The sequence below is a fragment of the Pundamilia nyererei genome, unplaced genomic scaffold, assembly GCF_000239375.1.
Source record: "Pundamilia nyererei isolate P.nyererei 1_Seehausen unplaced genomic scaffold, PunNye1.0 scaffold00323, whole genome shotgun sequence".
Taxonomy (NCBI): domain Eukaryota; kingdom Metazoa; phylum Chordata; class Actinopteri; order Cichliformes; family Cichlidae; genus Pundamilia; species Pundamilia nyererei.
The window spans coordinates 269,342-291,122 of record NW_005187724.1 but is presented as its reverse complement, the minus strand read 5'-3'; the positions used below and the strand labels follow the sequence as shown (position 1 = coordinate 291,122).

Below are 21,781 nucleotides of genomic sequence, written 5' to 3'. Positions count from 1 at the left end.
ATGCTACTCAATGTGTGTTTAGATAGTCCATAACCTCCATGCCAAGTACATTCAAAGTCCTACGGCTGAAGCTTCACGTGTCTGCTGAATCAAGCAGAGACTGAACTGGCTTCAAGATGGAGGGAAGATATGTAACAGAGTCTAGACACAAGGATACTGAAGGTCAAATTCTAAGAGGGGTTTAGATATCACATTAACTACAAAGTTAGTTTCCTTCAGCTGATTAAAAGAACTCACTGAATGTGTTAATACAGTCTTTCATTTTTTCCGTTTCTCCCACTCGAGTGTTTTCTAACCAAAACACTTTTAAAGGGGACATATTGTTCTCTTCATTACTTTCTGGAATACATGTACTGGTTACAATGTGACCTGGGGCCCGTTCTTCGTACCTCGCTAAGTAAGTTAGCTGGATTTGATTGTTGACGATTTCGCGTGATCTTGGATCGTTCGGTTCCCCGAAGCTCATCCGGGACTTGCTGCCATAGCTATCACGTCTTGTTTTTGTTTTCCTATTCCTATTCTGGGCAGCCAGTGAGAAGAAAGCTGGCATAAAGTGGGCGGAGCTAAAAGAGTCTAGGTTCATACAGGGAGTGACTTGAAGGGTTGCTCAAAGCTTAGTGTAAAGGATAACATTGGGGTTTCAGACAAATATAAAACTTTTTTTTAAAAACGTATTAGTCAGAATTACCAGGAAATTCACTTCTGTTAGGTTACACACTCTTTGTCTAGAATATTTATCCCAATCATGCTCACATGTGGAGGTTGTTAAGATAATACAGCAGGGCCACGATAGGGAATATGTAATAAATTAAAAACAATGAACTTAAATAGCCGTAAATGATTAGAATTAAGATATCTACAGTAAATAAGTTATCATATAATAAGTTATCAGAACTCATAAAAAAACAAGGTGAATTGGCCTTTCATTGCTGTAATGGCCTTGTTGACTAATATTGGCATCTCGGCAAGTACCATGGCTTTCAGATATCAGTGCCAAATGATTTATGTCAGATGAAAAAAGAAACATATCAGCTTGTTATTCAAAGTTTTATCAACCACAAATTTCTTGATATTGTTGATTTAAAAAAAAAAAGGGGGGGGGGGGGGGGCTGGAGCCATTAGAAAAGCTGTTTAATGTAGTTTTGTAACCTGGGATCAAAATGAATCTGTGAAAACAACAAAAACCTTCATTTTGCATCTTAATTAGAAAAGTGTCAGACATGGCTGAGACAATGGCTGCTCTGAAATCCTCCACACACAATTTATTGAAATGACTCCCAGATGTGTGCGTGTCATCTTTGACATCAAGCATTGTTTACCAGGTCCAGTCTGTTCTTCACTCTTGTTTCTTGCACCATCAAAAATCCTTTCAACTCACAGAAAACTTAGAAACTCATATCCATGCTCTTCTTACATTACATTACTTTCTGTATTCCTGTCTTCAGGAATGCAACACTACAAAGGCTATAGAAAGTCCATTATCTATTTTACAATCACCTCAATGATTTATGGGCTCATTTCTTCTCTTTCAACACCCATTATTTCTTGATTTTTTTTCAAAGATGCTCTATAAATACAGTTATTCTAAAACTTTCTACAATACATTTCCCATCCAGTCAGGTTTTGTGTGCTGTAAATTGCAGTATCAAAGGGCTTTTGCAGGCTGAGATCAGGAGAGCAATAAAAAAGATTTAGGGAAATAAAGTGAACAGGAATGTGCCAGTATCCTTGTGTCTAAACTAAATGCGTCCAAAGAAAATCCACAAATTTAGAGTTATTACAACAGCAAAAAAAAGCTTAAAATAACATCACACTTCAATCAAGTGAAGGCCCTTTTCTGGGTTATAGAGGACAAACAGTGGATTCAGTTACATTCAGGTGCACGTTGCCTGACTTTTCCCCAGTTTCTGCCTCTACCTACTGCCTGTTTGACTACTGATGTATCTGTGACACTTTCAGATGATCCGGTCTATTCTAGGCCTGCTTGGTGGCTGAACTCAGATAGTATAAAATGCTATTTTCCACGTGACTTCATTTTAAAATTCAACATTTCAAGAAGCCATGGAGGAGCTGATTCTCCTTGGAGTAAATCTGTGTCTATGACCCTCACTTCAGTCTCACTGCTTCCTGCTCAGCTAGTCAGAGGGCTTCTTGCAGTTTTCTTTGGCTAGTCTGAGTCTGGACAGGATGTGTTTTTTAGGGAATTTTAGAGTGGTGCACCCAAACTGGCTCACGCCTCCGGTATCTCCCGGAAGTTTTTCCCGTCTCTGAACCCAGCTGCGCCAGCCGGGTTTCCAACAGTACACGCTGTCGTAAAAGCGCGAGCCATTTTCCCCTCCCAACACATAAATCCGTCTTTTCCACCTGGCCACACCCCCTGCTGCAATCCGCCGAGGCAACCCCGGAAAAACGACGGGGCTTGGAGCTCGGTCACTTCCGCCACCCGCTCCCCCTCGCTGCTCTGCGCTGACCAGCACCCCTCCCCCAGTCACCTCCCTCTCCACCCCTGACCCTCTGCCTTCTCTGAAAAACAGCACACGGCCTGTAGCGTCCAAAGTCTCCAGGTTGGTGTAGTTACCATCCAGGAACTTGGTGGTATCCCTCATGTATCCCCCAATGGCGCACACTCCACCTCGCACTGCTACTCCTCCAGCGAGGCAGGTGGCACCTGAATCTAGTGCCACACGTGTCCAGCAGTCTGTCAGGGTGTGATAAATAAGCACGCCTGAGTGGACCACAGCTCGGTTCTGTTCAAGTGTGGTTCCACCCAGGAGGTAAAGTCTTCCACGTAGTGCTGCACAGGCAAAGGCGCGCAGGGGGAGCGGTAGCCGAGGCCCAGGACTCCACTGAAGTGTGGTCAGGTCCAGAGTCTCACTGGAGTCCAGGAGAGCTGAGCGGTTGCTGCCACCCAAAGCATAGAGTGACTCTCCACATCCAAGGAGGCCTAGCATGGCCCGGGGCTGGACCATCGAAGGCTGCTCTATCCAGCGGTCCAACACAGCATCGTATTCATGCACGGCTGCAGACACAGAGCCGGTCCGCAGGATCCCACCAGCTACAAAAAGCCTGTCGCCCACAGCTGTGCAGCCAGGACTGACAAGTGAGCCGAGTGGTGCTAGCTTCTCCCACTTCCCTGTCCGAGGATCAAAGCAGTCCACCGTGTAGTCTCTTGCAGCTAAATACTCATCTTCCCGAGGCGTCAGGTCCACACAGACAATCTTTTTCTCAAACATTCCCTCTCGTGGTCTGAGAGGCCCGCCGAGGCCTTCTCCTGCTGCTGCTGGCCCCAGTTCTTGGCTCAGTCTTCGGCTCTCTTCCTGGGACAACAGCCCGGGGCGCAGGTGGTGAAGCAGCGCCGGCATGTGAGCGTAGCGATCCAAAGGCTGGTGCTCTGCCCAGCGGCGTGCCGCATCATATACCTCTGCCTCCGAGTCCACGCCCAGCCGGTCGGAGCTCAGAAGACTGCCTAAGGTGCCGTGGTCGAGCAGGAGGAAGTCTTTCTGGCGGGCCACCCGGGGAAAGTGCTGGGCTACCAGTCGCAGGGAGGCACGCAGCAGGAGCTGGTCATGGTGAGAGCGAGCCAGAGAGTACATCCCCAGGCAGTTGTCCACTGAGAGGTGCTCAAAAAGAAACCTGAAGCATTTAAAGTGAGAGAAAAAAAGCAGAAAAATGTCAAAGAAAAACAGAAGAAGAGAAAAAGGGAATGACACAAGATGATTTAATTGCCATCTTCATCTAGAAAACAGAATAGGTTTTATTTTAATTACAATCTAAAGTCAAAGTAAAAACGTAGCCACTTGAACTGTAACATCTAATTACTGAGGATATTAACTTTACCTGGAGCACAGGTCCTGGAGGGGCATGACCTGAAGCCGGTTGGCAGCCACAAACAGATCCTCAGCTGTATCCAGGGAGAGCCCAGCCTCCCCAGTGTACACAAACTGGATGATGGTTTCCATGACAGATGGCGTCACTTCCTCAAGCCGGATCTCTGTGAGGCGAGACTCCACCAGCGGGCTGGTGAACATGGCCCGAAAGTACGGACTCACGGCTGCTAAAAGGACTCTGATGGCAAAGAGAAGTCGAGGGAGAGTCAAAAGAAAAGAAGAAGTAGATGGGTGAGACATTAAAGTGAACCACAACAAAATGTAACAAATAAACAATTAAGAAAACTTCCTGTCACTGTACAAATTTAGGTTTTTTACAATGGATCCATAGATGCACACAAAAAATAAATAAATTCCTTAACAAAACTGAAACTTTCATGTTGCATAATTACAAGAGAGTCTGTAATTTTATGTAATCTTATATTAGCACAAACAGTCACAGTGCCTATAGAAACATGTAGAAAAACAGAGACATACGTTTGAAATTACTCTTATTTTTTTTACGTTGCGATATCTCAGGGATTAAACTGTATTTACACTTCTGTCCACTGACTGAAAGGGGAGTTTCTGGTCCAGCCCACTCAAGCTTAAAGTCAGTTGTATGTGGCCCACGGTGTAAAATGAGTTTGACATCCCCGATCTAACAGGACAAATGCCTCCCAAAAGCATTACAGAGCTTTAAAAATTTCAGGCTTGAACTGTTTTCTTTCTTTTCATCACACACACTGGTGCTCTTATTCAGAATATAGCAAAGGATCACTCATCTGGTAAGTTCCTATACTCCACTCCTAAACCTGTGCCTTTATAGTTTTTGTAACACTGAAGTTTCCATTGCACGTCTTTTAATGGCGAGTTTCTGCACTTCAACCCTACTGCAATAACTATTCTTCCAAGCAGACCATTTTCCCGAAGGACAAGCTGCCCTGTCTTCTCTTACATATCACTCTAAACCACGGGTATCAGTGCTAACAAATGCATGCAGTTGACTGATGGGAAATTTTCATGCAGAACTACACATTATAACATGTGGCTTTTTATCTTCTTCTGCCCTTGAGGCAATGGTGGTTGTGATAGCTTTGGAAAGCACAAAAACATTGGGAAATGACACTGCTGTGAATCACACTGGAATTTCAAACATAATGCAGATGTGACTTTTGTCTCTTTTTCTAGAGTGCCAGATGAGCTGCTGTCAGGAGTTTTCCTGTAATGCAACTCAGGTCAGAATAAATGACACTCAGACAGGTTTGCAGGTTTAACGTGCACACGGGTGAGAGCTCAAACGGAGACTCACACTCCGCAGCAGTTGCCACCCTTTATTTATACTCAAGCATGTTTGCGTCACAGACACATGAGTGGAAGAGATAACATACAAAGGTAGAGACTTCATCACATGCAGGAAGAGATAACATACAAAGGTAGAGACTTCATCACATGCAGGAAGAGATAACATACGAAGGTAGAGACTTCATCACAGATACATGAGTGGAAAAGATAACATACAACAGTAGAGACTTTATGCTGAGCTTTGCACAGTGTAACTTCTCTAGTAAAAAGAGCAAACACATCTAGAGAACCTCAAATGAAATGTACTTCTATACATAAACATAATAAACTCTTTCAACAGCTGCCTTAGTAAAAGGCTCTTCTCAGCTCATCAGTAGATGAGCACCAATGCACACTCTTTCAAAGTCACTTGCATCATTATATAAAATCACAATAATCTAGACCTGCTCATAGCTCTCTTTTTCAGAGGCTGGTTCTCTTGCTATTCCACAGCAAATTAAGGCGATAAAAGAGCTGTAGCTGTTCACTTTAATACAAAGTTTCAAAGCTGTGTCAATCCAAATCAAGAAAGCTATCACGATGAGCACAGAGCTACACTCCCTTCTCAGATTCAGACAAATTCTGCAAGCATGAATGGACAAAGCTTCGAACTACAAATAGATAATGACCCAAAGCAAAAAGACAACCCAAGAGTTTCTTAAGGCAAGAAAAATGTGAAATTGTTCAATGTCCAAGTCAGTCACTTGATCCTAACTCAACAGAGCAGCTATTTAGTTACTAAATACAAAACTGAATGCAGAGAGACCCAAAAACAAACACCTCACTGGAGGAAACACAACATTTGGTGACATCCATGGATTCTAAATGTCAGGCATCTCATCTCATCTCAATTCCTCTGAACCTCTGAAAACTACTGAAAATTGTTACAAAATGACAGAACAGGTCTCACCTTGTACTGCTCCTTAATTTTCCAACTAAAGCTAAATGTCTGCACTCCAAGTAAATTATTTACTGATGGTTTGATTTAAAATCCACTGTGGTGGCATACAGAGGTAAAATGACAAAAACTATAACACTGTCTAAAAACCTAAGGACCAGAGCGTATAAATAAAAGGGACATTTATTTGTCAGTGCTAGAAAATCAATTTTGCAGTCTTTCAGTGTTCAAAGCTCTTCAAGTCATGTTTTTGAGTTTACTAAAGAAAAAAAAAGGGAAAAAGGAATAGTCGAGTGGCTTTATTGTCATTTCAACCATGTGCAGTGGTACACTACACAGTGAAGACAACGTTCCTCTGATATTGCTCTCATAATTACATATTGATAGTGTGTAATTACTACAAAAACTGTAAATGCACAGGGGCAGGCACTGGTTTGTGGAAACCACCATGTTGCATCATCACCTTGAATACAGTGGCCGAGATGCACATTGCTGTTCTACTGTTTTATGAATGAGCCCACACACTCAGTACGTCAAAGGTGGAGAAGAGAAGTCATGTTGTGGAGGCAAACTGTACTTCAGACTTAAGATATGAAGGATATTATATAGGTTTTATCATCTGAGATAGGGTCCTGTTCACCAAAGTCAGGGATCCAACACAGGAAAACATGCATCAACATGCTTATTTATTCCCAATATTGTCAATAATTACTTATTGTCAGGGAATTAGACCCTTGCATCTCCATACCCTGTAACATATGGCAATCATACCTGTGACACATGAACTTCTTTCCTTCAACAAGGAGGGTAACATCACACAGCTGCTGAGCATCCAGGAGTTGCTTCAGTCCTGAAAGACAGAGAAGAAAGAGGTGGGAGGAATGAGAGAGTGGCAACAGAAGGTAAGATCAGCCCAATGTAGTGCAGGAATAGAGAAACCCCAGCCTTGTCATTTTCTAATGTCCCACCATGAGTTATGTAGTCCCCCAGCGGGGTGGTGCTGTCATCGGGGAAGTCCTCCTCCTCTGAGTCGCTGTCTGACAGAGGCTCCCCTCCACCCCCGTCTCCGTCCTGCCACGGCTGGGGACGCCAGGTGACTGTGCCCCCCCGCACAGCATTCATCTGAAGGTGTGGACACAAGCAGAGAATTATACACATGCATTATGCATTTAACATCAGCAAACACAGAACAGGCTGATCTTTATGCATCCAAGGACTATCATTATACCCAGAGACTGTGGACACATGGCCCAGATAGCACCTACCTCTAAATCACTGGCAGAAAAAGGTATGCTTTCCTAGCCACACATTATGAGAGCATTGCAATACAGTGCATGTTAAAAAACTCGTTGATTTTAATATCACATGTATGATACTTGCCATAAAAGGTGGAGTTTTAAAAATTCCAAAGCACACTGCTCATAGAGGCTGTGATGGGGGATTTTTTTTTTTAAGCTTTCATTTACCTTTGCTCTTCTTCTCGTTTCCACCGTGAAAGCTGGTTGGGTCTCACTTTCAGCAGGAACTGGTGAGGCAGTTTGGAGCAGACCGACTGTATCCAAGTACCTCGTTTATTGTCAAAAACTTGGAAGCATTTGGTTGTCTTGGTCCTCCGGACTCAGCTGAAACGCTTGTCCCGGCCTGCGGTGAAGAGGCGTCAGGCTACTCGCTGCTCGTCAGGCTACTCATCCAGCCCTGTGTACACCATCACCAACTGGAGGTACAAACTAGCTTAAAAAAAGAAAAAAAATCTCCTCCTGTGCAAACGCGTCTCGTCGTTACACACATCAGTCCACCATGGCAGTGTACACAGACGCTCAGCTCGGTGGTTAGCCGGTAAAGACTGCAGCTTTTAGGGCTCACGGAGCTGAAAATTGTGACTGAGTTCAGCTTCTGTCGGCCGCACTTGTCGTCTCTGAACCGGATTACCGCAACGGTAAACTTCCGTTCATCTGATTGGCTGACCTTTGCCCCGTGACGATTGTTTGGGGAGGATGAGCCGTTTCCTGTTACTGGATTTAAAAAAAATAAATCCTGCTCCTCCTCTGTGACAAAAGTTGCGTTAAATAACTACGTGTTTCTCTCTCTCTTCCAAATTTAATCGTTTACAAAATTTTATTTGGTTTCTAGCTGCGGTAACACTGGTTTCCGTATTCATGCTGCATTCATGGAGGATACGGACATTTTAACAGCCAGAAATAGCGCTACCTAGTTAAACTGACACCTAAAAATATAAATTTATCATAAATCAAAAATAGTAATAATAATAACAATGAAAATAATAATGAAATACACAAACATTGCCTCAAATGTTCGGGACACATTGATACCCACGAGAAACTTCAGTTGAGCAAGAGCCTAAACAGAATACGGCGTTGATTGTTCCTATACCTCCATGAACGCATCCTCAGCTACAGAGACAAACATGGCGACCTGCATCGGCATGGTCGCTAAAGTTGGGGTTTTTGTAGCTGCTGTGCTAAAGCCGGTAGCCAGACAGTGTCCAGCGCATAGCGTAAATGTATTTGTCCCGCATCGCTTGTCGCATGGAGTCCGGAGTCGTTTGTACGAGCATGTCCGTGAAGGCTACAGTGACAAGCCTGAGCTGGACATGAGAGCTGTGTGTGAGGAGACTGACAAAGTCATAGCGAATGTAGAGAGCAGGAAAGGGGACCTGCGAGGGGACGATGTGAGGAAAATTGTAAGCGGTTTTAGTTACTAATTAAGTACTGTTTGTGGCATTAAAACATCATAATTTTATCTTATGTCACTATTTTCTAAAGTTTTTCTGGGTGTTATCGCTTCACTGAAAAATCAGTTTTTACAATAAGCCTCCACATCCATTTGCTTAAAATGTAACTGGGACATGATTCGCTCCAAACGCGTGATGCCACAAACTCCCACTGATACATGGATGTGTAAAGATTTCATACAAAATCTTTTATAACCCTGAGAATTAAAGCTGAAAGTCTGCACTTAAATTGCATCTTGATTCCCTGATTTGCAATCCACTGTGGTGGTGGTGTACAGAGGCAGAAAAAAAACAGTCTTTTCCCCTAACATTATGGACGGCACTGCAAATCTTGCCTGGATCTAAAAATTGACAAAAATGTCTAGTCATGCTGACTGACCTTAAAACTACACTACTTACCATAATAAAAAGTGACGTCTTTGGTCTGAATACTTGTGACTGTAAGTAAGATATCCTACCATGAAATCATCTGGGAAACAAAAAACAAAGCAGTTGTTTAAAATGAGATCGACTGTGTTAAATTTGACTGATCGGTTCTCAGTGTTTTTACATATGTACACCTGCTTAATATCACTGCTGTCTAATGTGCTTGCTTTTGACTCGATCATCCTGATTGTCTACCTTTTAGGTGTGTGTGTGGCAGGAGCTCCAGGCAGTAAAGACAGAAATCTCTGAGCTGGAGGAAGAGAAGCGGCGCATCAGTGATATAGTCAGAGCACTAGTGGTGAGAAATAGTTATTACAGCTCTAAACATTATAACCAGAATGAACTTCAGTTTCTATCGAGGTTTGCGTCATCATTTACTCTGCTTTGAGGTTTTTTGTTGTTGTCAGAGAGTAGATTTCTGTGACCTAACTGATCTTTTCCTCACAGACAAAGAAGGACAAGAAAGCCCTCGCCAATGTAAGTTTCACTTCAGAACCTTGTCTCTTTTGTTACTGAGTCAGTTAACCTTCCTACTCCCCTGTGTTTTTGACCTATAATAAAGCTCATGTGTCCACTTCTGAGTCTTTGCTCTTTTCTATTCTTTAGCTTCCAGAGTACAACCAAGCTCTTCAGAAGGGCAGAGAGATCCGCAATAGACTCAATCATCTGTACCACAAAGAGACCGAGCTGAATGAGGAACACTATGGCCGAGCACTCAGGCTGCCCAACACTACACACCCTGATGTGGTCAGGATACACTATGCACACACTACTTTGTCCTGAGCTGCTTGGGAGAGATTTACTGTGAAGCTCAAGTCACTAAGCATAAGTTTCTCTTGCTCTTTCCAGCCAATAGGAGATGAGAACCAGGCGAGGGTGGTGGAGCTCGTGGGACAGAAACCAGGTGACTAATGAGATGAGAAGTGCAGATTTCTAAACTTTAAATTGATTACCTAATATCTTTTTTAATGAATGCTGACACAAACGTTTGTGTGTGTTTCTGGTACAGAGTTTGACTTTAAGCCCAAAGGACATGCAGAGCTGGGGGAAGAGTTAGGACTCATCAGGCAGAGGTGAAGATGACTCTGGTTGTTGTTTACAGTCCTTCACTGTACTGTATGTCCACTATAACACTGTCTAATATACAGTACAAGCTACTTTAATTTAAATAAACTGCGCTATTCACATTTCCTCTGTCCACTGCTGCAGGCATCTAGCTCATGTCTCAGGCCACAGGTCCTACTATCTTCGAGGAGCCGGGGCCAGACTTCAAGCTGCACTCCAGAACTTTGCCCTTGACACGCTACAGCGACGGGTATGTGTGTTTGGTCATTTGATGTGATCCCCGGATAATTAATGTTAGTAGTGTGTATTATTATATCTATATATATAATATCTAGACATGCCAAACATGGATTCCTCCTTTGACTCCTACAGGGCTTCATTCCCATGGTTGTGCCTGATATGCTGAAGGGTGCAGTGTTTGTGAGTACCAAAGCTCAGGTTTCTAAAGTCACAATAAAATACTTTTGTCATACACTATACATAAAGGATGGCCTCATCCATCAAGACACTCACTATTCTGTGTAGTCTTGTCTTTCAGCCTCATTTTAAGGCTTTAATTTGAGTTTATTGTTTGCCAGATATAAGCACAGTTTAGGAGCTCAGTTTTGCTGCTGAGTAGGCGCTCACCTGTCACTCAAAGTGGCTATGCCCCCAACTTAAAGCCTTAATAAAATGAAAATGACTGAGTCAGATACATTCACATGGCTACCTTGTCATAACCTTTGTAATTAGCCATAGAGATGAAAACCATTTTTCAAAACCAGGCCATAAACATATTCATATCTGTAGCAAAGTTGAGCATTTTAACATGGGAGTCTTTGGGGATTGACTCATCTGCATTAATCTCATTTTTCAGCTCATTTTTCAAACAATTTTAATTTAAATTATTCTAAATGAATTGTTTTGCAGTTATATATAAATTTTCATTGAAGTAACTGGGCACAACCACAGATAATCTCACTCTGCTCTCTGATTTGACCCACCTCCAGGAGGGTTGTGGGATGCAGCCCAAAGCCCACAGCTCACAAGTCTACTCACTGGACCCTGCACGTTTCCCAGACCTCAACCTGGCTGGAACTGGAGAGGTTGGGGTGGCAGGTAAAGCTTCTTTTTCCATTTCCTCACAGTTTCAAATAACCAGCTGGTTGTGTATCAATACAGCAACAGTGTGTTGTATTGTTTAGTAAGCCTACAGCTATCGAGTGTAGTAACTGAGAGAAGTTTGCTTAGTCCCAACAGCAATCCTGCATTCGATCGATTGCTGAATTGAGATGTCGTGTGTCTTGCTGTCCATCAACTTATCAGTAGTCAGGTTTCAGTAAAGAAAAGCTCTCGTGGATCTCTGTACGTTTAGTTGCGTTTCTTTAATCTGGAGAGGGGTGGTAATGTGTAAACTGGATGCATCCATTTGTATCTCTTCCCTCAGGCTATTTCATGGATCATGCAGTGAACTGGAAGGACCTTCCTGTCAGGTGAGGTACACCCCACCTCTTACTTTGAGATATATGGAATAATTACACGTAATGCGATGCTGTCGTGTCTGTGTGCAGGACGGTGTGCAGCAGCACGTGCTACAGAGCGGAGACCGACACAGGCAGAGAGACATGGGGGCTCTACAGAGTTCATCATTTCAATAAGGTCAGAAGCCACACAGAAGTTTAATGTGTACATTTGCTGTACATGGACAAACCAATGATAATGTAAGTGGTTATTTGCTTGTGCGGCTGCTTGCTTCTATGTGCGTCTGTGCAGGTGGAGATGTTTGGAGTGACGGCAGACGAGACAGGAGAAGAAAGCTCGCAGCTGCTGCAGGAGTTTGTCAGTCTGCAAAAAGAGATGTTTTCTGCGCTAGAACTGCACTACAGGTCAACACACACGCACACACGCACATACACATACACACACACACAGTCTTACTGTCTCCTCAGCTGTGTCCTCAGCTCGGACAAAATGATATTGTGGAAATATTCTGAAATGCAAAATGCCGATGTTCCTCCCCGTTTTCTCTCAGAGAATGCTTGCACTGGTTGTAAGAAATAGTTTTGTGTAGTGAGGAAAGATGGAAAGCTGAGCATAATAACAAAAGACCAAAGATATAAAATATTAAGTGTAAAGGTATTTTTAGTGTTGATGTGTAAACACTGTTTTCTGTGTTTCTGTGGCTCTGTATACCCACTACAATGGTCGCTTTGTTCCACAACATCATCTCACAGTCACTTGTATTTATATCCAACATTAAGACGCTGCAGTGTTTTTTCTGAACACTAGGTGTCGCCACTCAGACAATATTGCCACATAAGTGCTGATATAGGAGGAGAAGAACTCAAAAACAGAAGCCAACAATTTGTCCAGTGTTTTTTGTTTTTTCCCACTACAAACTCAGGCTTTCTGTTCCAACGTCTGTATATCCGTGTGTCTCTGAGCTTCTGTACTGGTATATCATTAAAATGGCAGTATAGACTAACAAGATCCTACACTAGTCTCTTCAACTCAGCTGCAGTGGCCATGGCACAGCTGGCTACGTTACAAAGATCAAGATGTGCATGACTGGCTGAAGCAAGACAGGATGTGATGTCAAATTCAGTGCGCAACACAATGAACATATTGGGGCCATAAATGTTTTCTGGTCATTATTAGCGTGGTAGTGTTTAGTTTTCTTGGCCAGGTGAGGTTTGCACCCTTATTATTCCATTAGTTCACTGGAAATCTCAATATGAGGTCCAAAGAAATTGAGATTTTTCCATTGAAAGTGGAAAAGTCCATTAGGCTGTAAAGCCAAAAGAAACCTATCAGATATAAGAAACTGGTACATCCTTTAAAAGAAGGATTGCACTGGCCAGCTTTGCCAGAAATCATTTGAAAGAGCCTCAACAGTTCTGAAAAAAAAAAAAAATCAGTGGACAAATGAAACCAAAATGGTGTTTAAGAAAAGTATGGAGGAGGAGAGAAATGGCTCATGATCAGAAGCATAACACATCATCTGTAAAACATGGTGGAGGTAATGTTGTGGAAAGGACATGTATGGCTAGAACCAGGTCACATGTGTTGGTGACTGGTGACATTATGACCTCGTCCCTCTTCTTCTCGGTAAAGCTTGGAATAATTTCAGTACTTCTGAAAAAAACAAAAGCAAAAAAACAAAACAAACCTTCAACTTCGACTGGAAAGTGACCCGATTAGGATTTGTCAGTCACATTTTTGGCCATTCAATTATGAACAGGTGAGTTTCAACGGTACACATGTGTCTAAAAGGATAGAATGATGACTTTTTATATCCAAGGGGTCGAGTCTGGGGAGAAATGCTTCTAAATTGCTCATTGACAGGCTGACAATCCCATGTAGTCATAAAGCAGTGAGTTTCATTGAACCCTGTTCTGTCTTGAATTTGAAGTGAAACAGAAAAAAAGTAGATTTAAAGCTCAAGTCACCCAATGTCTACAGAAAATGCAGCACTACTTTCACTTTACACATCCCTCACATGTTGAGATCTGACCCTTACCTGTGACTATTTTCTTCTTCAGAGTGCTAGACATGCCGACAGAGGAACTTGGCCCTCCGGCACACAGAAAGTATGACATTGAAGCCTGGATGCCTGGGAGAAACAGCTATGGAGAGGTCAGCCCTGTTATATAAATATTACCCATTTACCTACTTACTTCCAGTTACCTCATTTCTATTTCTAATCAAGAAGCTTTCAGTTTGTACAGTCAATAGCGACTCACACCACTCCTGCATGAATAAATTTACGGACTGGTTTTTATAATTGTTGCTCATTTTATATCCTCTGTATCTCAGGTTTCCAGTGCGTCCAACTGCACAGACTACCAGAGTAGACGCCTCAACATCCTCTATGAGAGAGAGGACGGCAGTCTGCAGTACGCCCACACAGTAAGACTGCAGATGATGCTGCACTGCTGTATATTGCTGCTGGTTAGATATACCACCTCCGTAATCTATGTTTTCTTCCTCATCCTAGGTGAACGCCACAGCGTGTGCAATCCCCCGAACAGTAATCGCCATCCTAGAGACTCACCAAACCAAAGTAAGACACCAGCAGCATTTTTTTCCCCCCCACATTAGTTTTCCCCCCACATTATTATGAAAGACAGTTCTGTAGTATATTCCCCTCATGTTTCTCATAATAAAACGTCAGCTCATCTACCTAACACAGTGTATAATGTGTAATATTTGTGGTGTTGTGACTGTTGTGATTCATGTTTCTCTAAATCACTTCTGTCAAACTCACATCCTAGCCTTCCAAACATTTTTTTCTGGGACTTTGCACATACACGTGAGGTTCTAAATAAATTTTACTCGACCTAGTTACAGCAGCTGTCTGCAGTAATGCGCCCCGTGCACACGCCACAGTGGAACAACAAAGGAAAGTTGAGGCTGCTGGGAGAGAGACAACTTCTTTACTGAGTGTAAAGAAAGCTGGTGACTCTATGTGCCACAAGACAGTTTGTGTTTGCAAAGAATAATTTGTTTTGTAATTCTGAATCAGCACACAGAGCCACAGAAGGGTTAGAAGTTGTAAAAGGCAAGTCTCACTGCAGCAGTGGAAACGGCAACCGAGTCAGGTTGAGGTTGAATGGTACAGGTGAACTTCAAGATCAAGGATCTTTAAATTTTTTCTAAAACCCACTGAGCTGTCACGTTCAGGCTCTATACCAGGGGTCTCAAACTAGCGGCCCACATCACCCCTACTTTAAATTGACGTGAAGTTACTTTTTTGTTAGGGAGGATTTGTTTGTTGTTGAGTGCAATGCTACAATAAGTTCTTTAAAAAGGAAAAAATGACTTAATATGAAGGCAATATGAGCAGAGAGTACAAACGTGATGAGGGATTGGGTGTGTTAGTTCAGTGAGAGAGTTATTTGTAAAGAAAACAATTTTCACTCGTAGTCCAAAACGAATGTGTACACTTAGGTCTGCATTTTTATTTCGGTAAATACAAACAAAATTATAGCAGAAGTGCTGGCACGTGTCTGGCCAGTTTGTTCATTTGGTAGTTCAGTGAAAGGCTTCAGTTAGTTAAGAGTGAGAACAATAATTGTGCTCACTTTAGCAGTTTTGTCTTGTTATACAAAATGTGAAATTTCAAAAAAACAAACAAAACACGACATTTTTGGAAATATTTGTGGGTGTTTTTGTGATTGTTTTTTTTTTTTTGTACTACTTGAACACTAAAGTGTCCCTCACACTAGATGACAGAAGTGGCCCACAGATATTTTAAGTTTAAGACCACTGATCTAGACTGTAGTAAAGGATGGATACCTTGACATCGCATATACCTGAGCTAAACATTTTCGCCGTTGTAGCAGGTTGATTTTTTTTTCTTTTTTCGTTTTCAGCCGTTCTTTTGATTTGCTGCTGTGTTTGGATCGTTGTGTTGGTGCTGATAGGCTGTGCGTGGTTTTACGTTTTCACAGAGCACTTGTTCTTGAAATCTTGAAGCTTTTCAAACCTAACTCATGCTGCCATGCTCTGTTTCTACATCAGAGGCTTTCTCCTTTCAACACTTCCAAACAATCCGTACTTGTATAATTGTGCCATCATGAACTTTAACCATTAAACTTCTCGGAGCATTGCACAGCCAACCTTTGAGGTAAATTTGCAGGGATGTCCACTCTTAGGAAGGTTGTAGCACGTGTTAACACACACCTGAATGCTCCAGACCAGCAAAGTCCCAAAGTTCTGCTTTTTGTAAAGGTACTCGCACTCAATGATAATCAATTAATTAAGTGCATTTGAATAACACCAACTGGCTGTTAATTCTTATAGAAGTAGTGAGGGTGTATTTAGTTTTTCACAGGAATTGATAAAGTCTAGCTTTTTTTCTCATATGTTTTCAAGAAGTTTTGAAACTAAGACTATACTTCCTTACGTTCTCTCACCAGGAGGGAACAATACGTGTTCCCCGAGCCCTGCAGCCTTACTTGAGTCTGGAAGTGATTGAGAAGCCAAAGTACACTCCACTGAAATACATCGGACCCAATCAGCGCTACCCACCACCAAGGCCGGCTCCTAAAATTAGATGACACTAACACAAGTTCAACACTCTAAACAGAAGCCATCGTCTACATAAATAAATAACTGTTTGTTTATTTAATGCAAGTGGATTGGTTGATTGACCATGTCCCTCGAAAGACATAAAAAACGTTGAGAGTGAATTAAGTTTGTCAGTGTTTGAAAGAAGACCACTGTAAATAGATTCATTCCTTTGTCTAATGTAATGAAACTGGTGTCTTTTGTCTGGATAATTAGAGGAACAATAAGAAAAAAGCAATAAAAAGTGTGTATATCTCCAATATCGTTACTTTGGGGGTTTTTTTTCCAGGGGGCTGCATATATAGACCTTGTAGATGGATTAGCTCTACAACAAAAACACACTATGTGCCTTTGAAGGAGGGAGCTTGCAGTTGGATATTTAATAACTCCCAAAGGTGACATACAGACCTGTTAATGTGCCTTACATTACCAGCTGTTTCAAAGTGATCTGCTAAAATAATTGAGCAGCAGCTAGAGGAGGTGATGGAGCCTACAGGGAGCCTGCAATCAAAGTGTTATCCTAATAGTGTCATTGAAGAGCTTGTTGGCTGGGGTTTAAACAGAGCGCAGTTTAAGTTAATTTATTTTCACTTGACTCCAAGGAGAGCTGCATGCCCCTACTGTTATCAGAGTTGATGCGTAAATATTTTTGCTAAGTACAGGACGTCAACCTGATTCTCTGGCACCGGTCTGGGCTTTAATCGGTCACCTGACACACACACACACACACACACACAGAGGACTGTGCTCCGCGGCTCGGCTCCACCTCGCTCGGCGGGTGTGTGAAGAAGATCCAGCCCGTTATTTCAAGGTTATCTCCTGCAGGAGCCTCACTTTCCGGATCCTATGGGAATTCTGATAACCGCGGTGTTTCTCTGGGCTGCCGTCGGAGGTAAGCATTCATCACATCCATTAAACACACACACTGTGTGCATGCAGGGCGCTTTTAGTGTGAAGTGGCGGCAAAAAATTGGCAAGCTAAGCCGAAGACGACCCAGTTCTTTACACGCTACTACCTCAGCTACTCTTTTTACCGCCATGGAGCCGGCTTTGTGATAGAAACACACACAATAAACGCGTTTTAGCGCTACTTTGTGGCGCAGACTGGCGCTTTATGCTAACCTAATGGCGGAATCCGCAGGGGTTTAAGACTAATAGGCTAAACAGGAGCGTTGTTACATAATTTGTTGTGCGCCCACCTTTGTGTTTGTGTGCCTGTGGGGCGATGCTGCTTCTGCCCGTAGACACATTTCACACACACAGGAGTATTTCAGTGTTTAGGGACTCCCGGCTTTGTCCGCTACTAATCCAAATGGAAAAAGCTCCGCGCGCAGGTGAGCGGAACAGCGCACACGTGCGCGTGATGCTCAGCTGCACGCGCCAGCCACTGCGAGAGCCAGCGTAATCAATTATAATCTGGGGGGAGTGTGCTTCACACACACGCGCGTGTCTGCAGGGGCGCACAGCTCTGTCAGTAACCTATAGAGGATACTACAAGCTGTGGGTTAGAGTTGTGTCGCAGTGTGTGAGGGCAATAACCCCACCCTAACACTATACAACCAAATCTATTATTACATTAAAATGGATATAAAATACTGCATAATGCAACTGCCGCTCCACATCTGTCAAAGCCAACACTCCATATTGCGCATCCTTCACCACCCCCCACCCCCACCCCCCATAATAAATGCACCTATTCCTGATGCAGACAGACATTTGGGGGCTTGTTGAGCAGCTCGTGTACTCCACTAATTTGACTTGGACACGTGTATTCATTTCTGAGCGGACAAGCCGAAATAAAGCCAGATCACGGTGATAATTATGGCGCTGGGGTGTCCCAGCTTGCACACACACACTTCGTCATCACATGGACATGCAGACTGTTAAAAGGCCAAACTGTAGGCAGCTCACGTGTCTGCGAGGGGGCACCAGTGGTATCAGCTGGTCCCATATTGATCCTGCACTGATCGGGCTGCGAGCTGCGATCCCACAGAGCCCAGATAAAAGTCAGAGCTTTAATTTTCCTCAGTGTCTTTTATTATTTATAATTATTTGTGAATACATAACATTTGAAGTCATGTTTGATGAAGTGAACCTTTATGGAGTCTTTCAAACAAAACCGTTGTTGTTAGCTGATAGACACAATCAAAGTGAAGTGGTTTTAATAAATAAGCTGATGAGAAACACTAAGAAAACAAAACAACTGTTGATTTCCATTATGTGACTCAGAGATATATATATTTTTTGTAGATGTGAGTAATTCCTTAGAAACTTCCTTAGAGAAATTCTCCTTTGTGTATTTTGGGTGGCACTGTTAGTGTGGTATGCTTGGCAGTGGTGGTTTTGGAAGAAAAATGCACTTCATGCTAATAGAAGTACATGCTCATTAGGCATTTTAAGTCAGTCAAAAAATATTATGACAGTTAAAAACTTATTTATTTTTCCCTTTTTATGTCAGGGGCCCAGACTTGATGATATTTGCCTTTATTTATGCATGATTTTCTTCATAATTGTGATGGCGAAGTACCACTAAAAAAAACAAAAAACAATCTTGTAAAGTAAAGTTAACATGTGCGATGACATTTGTAAACAAAGAGTGAATAAAGCTGCTGGAACTGAGCAGCATCACGTCTCACACTTCAAACAGTCCTCGCTCCCGGCGCGCAATAATGAAGGAGAGGGTTGCAGGCTGCAGGCTGCAGGATGAACATGGATTCTTGGTCCTCGCTAGATGCAGTGTATCACCGTGAGGAAAAGGCACCAGCAGAGCAGCTTAGTGTGCCTTTAATGACTGGCTGGCTTGTGTGGTATTGGTGACTGATTTAACCCGGGTGGGAAACGACCTTGTGAGCTAAAGCTTCTGGGAACGACTGCATCCTGGAGTGCGAGAGAGAAGGGGGGACTGGGAGTTAAGCACATTAACAAGGGAACAGCTCCACCTACGCTTGCACAGAGCAAATGGTTGGAAAGTAAACAAACTACTTCATCTGTGGTGCAAGGTTTCAGCTCCTTTTACTGATAGAAAACTGCTGATTACATTGATTTTTAGTCCAATTGTCCCTCCGTGCCTCACCGTGTTCACTCTGCGTTTCTGTCTGTGTTCGTGTTTCAGTGGGAAGCCGGCCAGTAATCTCACCCCTTAATGATGCAAAGGTGAGGAACAAGACTTTATTTTTGAATTTCATCCATCAGTCTGCTGCTTTTTAATTACTCAACTGTAAAATATGTGTGTGTGTGTGTGTGTGTGTGTGTGTGTGTGTGTGTGTGTGTGTGTGTGTGTGTGTGTGTGTGTGTGTGTGTGTGTATTGTACCATTAGGTTGAATGTATTATTCAGGAGACACTGAATGAAGATGGGTCACTGCACGATTGTGGCCCACAGCTAGCAGGTAGGTAACCAATTAGCTGTTCTTAAGAGATCAGATGGTGTCATGCAGGGTTTGGTGTGTGCGGTTTGATTGCACGGTGATTAGGCTCGCTTGTGTCTAATTGTTTTTTGCAGATGAACTTGATGAGGTGCACAGGCATCAGGGTCTTCTCAGGGAGCTGCAGAAACTGGCTGATGATGGTACACATAAATTCACACTGCCTCAGTCTGATGTTGTTTTTAAGATATTACTACTAAAAAAACCCATAAAACATGGGCACTTATATTTGTTGTCTTTTTTTATGTCACACTGACTGTTTCCATTTTTCAGAGAGAGATAAGGAGCATGATGATGAACGGCAGCGGTACGAGTACAATCTGGCCAATGACGAGAAGGATGAGAATGACTTCGAGGAGACGGGCGAGGACGAGAGAGATCTGAGCAACCTCGCAAAGGAGACAGAGGGAGAGGAAGAAGACAAAACAGAGGATGATGACACCAAGGAGAAGGTGATGGAGGAGCCGCGCATTGAAGACAGAGAGAGGGATGACGAGGAGGAACGAGCCAAGGAGCTCGAGGAGTTGCTTGCCGAAGAGCTCGCCAAGAAAGGCAAGGAGGAGAGAAATGACGAAGAGCTCAAAGAGCTGCTGAAGGAGCTTAAAAAGAAGAGGTATGAGGTGGTGAAGGAGAGGGAGATCCAGAAAGGCGCTGGGACGGAGCACAAGGACAAGGTGGAGGACAAGAAGAAGGAGCAGCAGGACAAAGAAAAGAAGGAGGAAATGGTGGAGGACTTGGAGAAGCAGAGGCTCGAGGAGAGGAGGAAGAATGAGGTGGAACTGATGGTGGAGAAAGAGAAGGTGGAAAAAGAGTTGAAGGAGCTGCTCAAGGAGCAGGACAGCAAGGGCAAGCCAGAGCAGGAGAGGGAGAGGAAGGAGAAGCAAGAGGAGCTGGATGAACTCGTCAGGAAGATGAAACGGGTGCAGGAGGAGGAACAGCAGGAGGTGCAGGGCAGGGAGAAAGAGGAAGACGAGGACCAAAAGACGGGGGAAGAGAAGAAGGAGGACAGTGAGAAGAAGAAGGAGGAGGGCGAGGAAGGAGACAAAGAGCCCGACTCTGAGAAAACAGAGACTGGATTTAAGAAGGAAGAGGCAGCAAAGGAGGTGGAGGTGAAGGAGCCCCAGCAGAAGAGAGTAATGGAGAAAGCGAGCGATGAGGCTACACGGCAGTTTGAGCGGGAGCGGTACAAGGGTGAGGAGGAGGAGGATGGAAACGAGGAGGACGAGGAAGATGAGGATGAATATGTCAGGGAGGATGAGGAGGGGCAGCAGGAGGAGGAAGACAATGAGGGTGAAGAGGAGGATGAAGAAGATGAAGGAGAAGTAAGTTAGAACAATTAATGGGTACATTCAGGCTTAACTGCAGATTACAGTGTAATTATACTGTAGTTACTTGGTAGTTATTGGAACCCATAGAATCATGATATCATCCTTGGTGATGTAGTATTGTTAAAGGGACACCAAATAACGACATTTTATTAAATAAATTAAAATTCTCTGGGAATACCAGAACCAAAAGGGGTCATGTGACCTGGCAACCTTGATAATCTCATTTTTAATCACATAAATAAATAAATAAATAACTGAAGTAATAACTTTTTTTAATTGGCTAAAACAAATACTGACAAAGTTTAAATCTGAGGACATTACATGCGGTTAAAAAAAGGTGATAAATCACAAAGTATGTTACTGTAATATTCAGTATATCACAAAGTAAAAGATTTTACACTTTCAAAATCAAACATGAAGCATTGAGACCAAAACGTCCGAGTGAAATGCAACTGAAATATATAAAATCAGTGGTTCATTTATTCAAACAATTAATCATTAAGGTAAATATGCTTGGTATATCGTCGGTGTATACAAGTCAATTTAATTTGACCAGACTCCATTAAATGGAACATTTATTATTGCATGTTTTGTTTTTTGTTTTTTTGTTGTTGTTTTTTTTTTTTTT

At 42.9% G+C, this 21,781-nt stretch overlaps 3 protein-coding genes across 3 annotated transcripts; 2 read left to right on the top strand and 1 right to left on the bottom strand.

The window, feature by feature from the left end:
* Positions 1 to 1,102: 1,102 nt before the first annotated feature.
* On the bottom strand, positions 1,103 to 8,053 carry LOC102205783 (kelch-like protein 12). The gene is made up of 5 exons (XM_005751713.2): positions 7,575 to 8,053; positions 7,077 to 7,230; positions 6,880 to 6,958; positions 3,838 to 4,065; positions 1,103 to 3,633 (listed from the first exon to the last, which is right to left on the bottom strand). The coding sequence occupies exons 2-5, from the start codon at positions 7,228 to 7,230 to the stop codon at positions 2,136 to 2,138; spliced, it is 1,959 nt and encodes a 652-aa protein (XP_005751770.1). The 5' UTR covers positions 7,575 to 8,053; the 3' UTR covers positions 1,103 to 2,135.
* Positions 8,054 to 8,514: 461 nt separating this feature from the next.
* sars2 (seryl-tRNA synthetase 2, mitochondrial) lies at positions 8,515 to 16,662 on the top strand. Its single transcript, XM_005751714.1, has 16 exons — positions 8,515 to 8,809; positions 9,489 to 9,584; positions 9,734 to 9,763; positions 9,893 to 10,033; positions 10,136 to 10,190; positions 10,296 to 10,359; positions 10,496 to 10,601; positions 10,724 to 10,771; positions 11,341 to 11,449; positions 11,778 to 11,823; positions 11,902 to 11,989; positions 12,104 to 12,216; positions 13,873 to 13,966; positions 14,147 to 14,239; positions 14,328 to 14,393; positions 16,252 to 16,662. The coding sequence occupies exons 1-16, from the start codon at positions 8,534 to 8,536 to the stop codon at positions 16,390 to 16,392; spliced, it is 1,566 nt and encodes a 521-aa protein (XP_005751771.1). The 5' UTR covers positions 8,515 to 8,533; the 3' UTR covers positions 16,393 to 16,662.
* Positions 16,663 to 16,996: 334 nt separating this feature from the next.
* Positions 16,997 to 21,083, top strand: LOC102208483 (golgin subfamily A member 6-like protein 22). Its single transcript, XM_005751723.2, has 6 exons — positions 16,997 to 17,294; positions 19,515 to 19,555; positions 19,720 to 19,789; positions 19,903 to 19,968; positions 20,099 to 21,016; positions 21,079 to 21,083. The coding sequence occupies exons 1-6, from the start codon at positions 17,249 to 17,251 to the stop codon at positions 21,081 to 21,083; spliced, it is 1,146 nt and encodes a 381-aa protein (XP_005751780.1). The 5' UTR covers positions 16,997 to 17,248.
* The last annotated feature ends 698 nt before the right edge of the window (positions 21,084 to 21,781 follow it).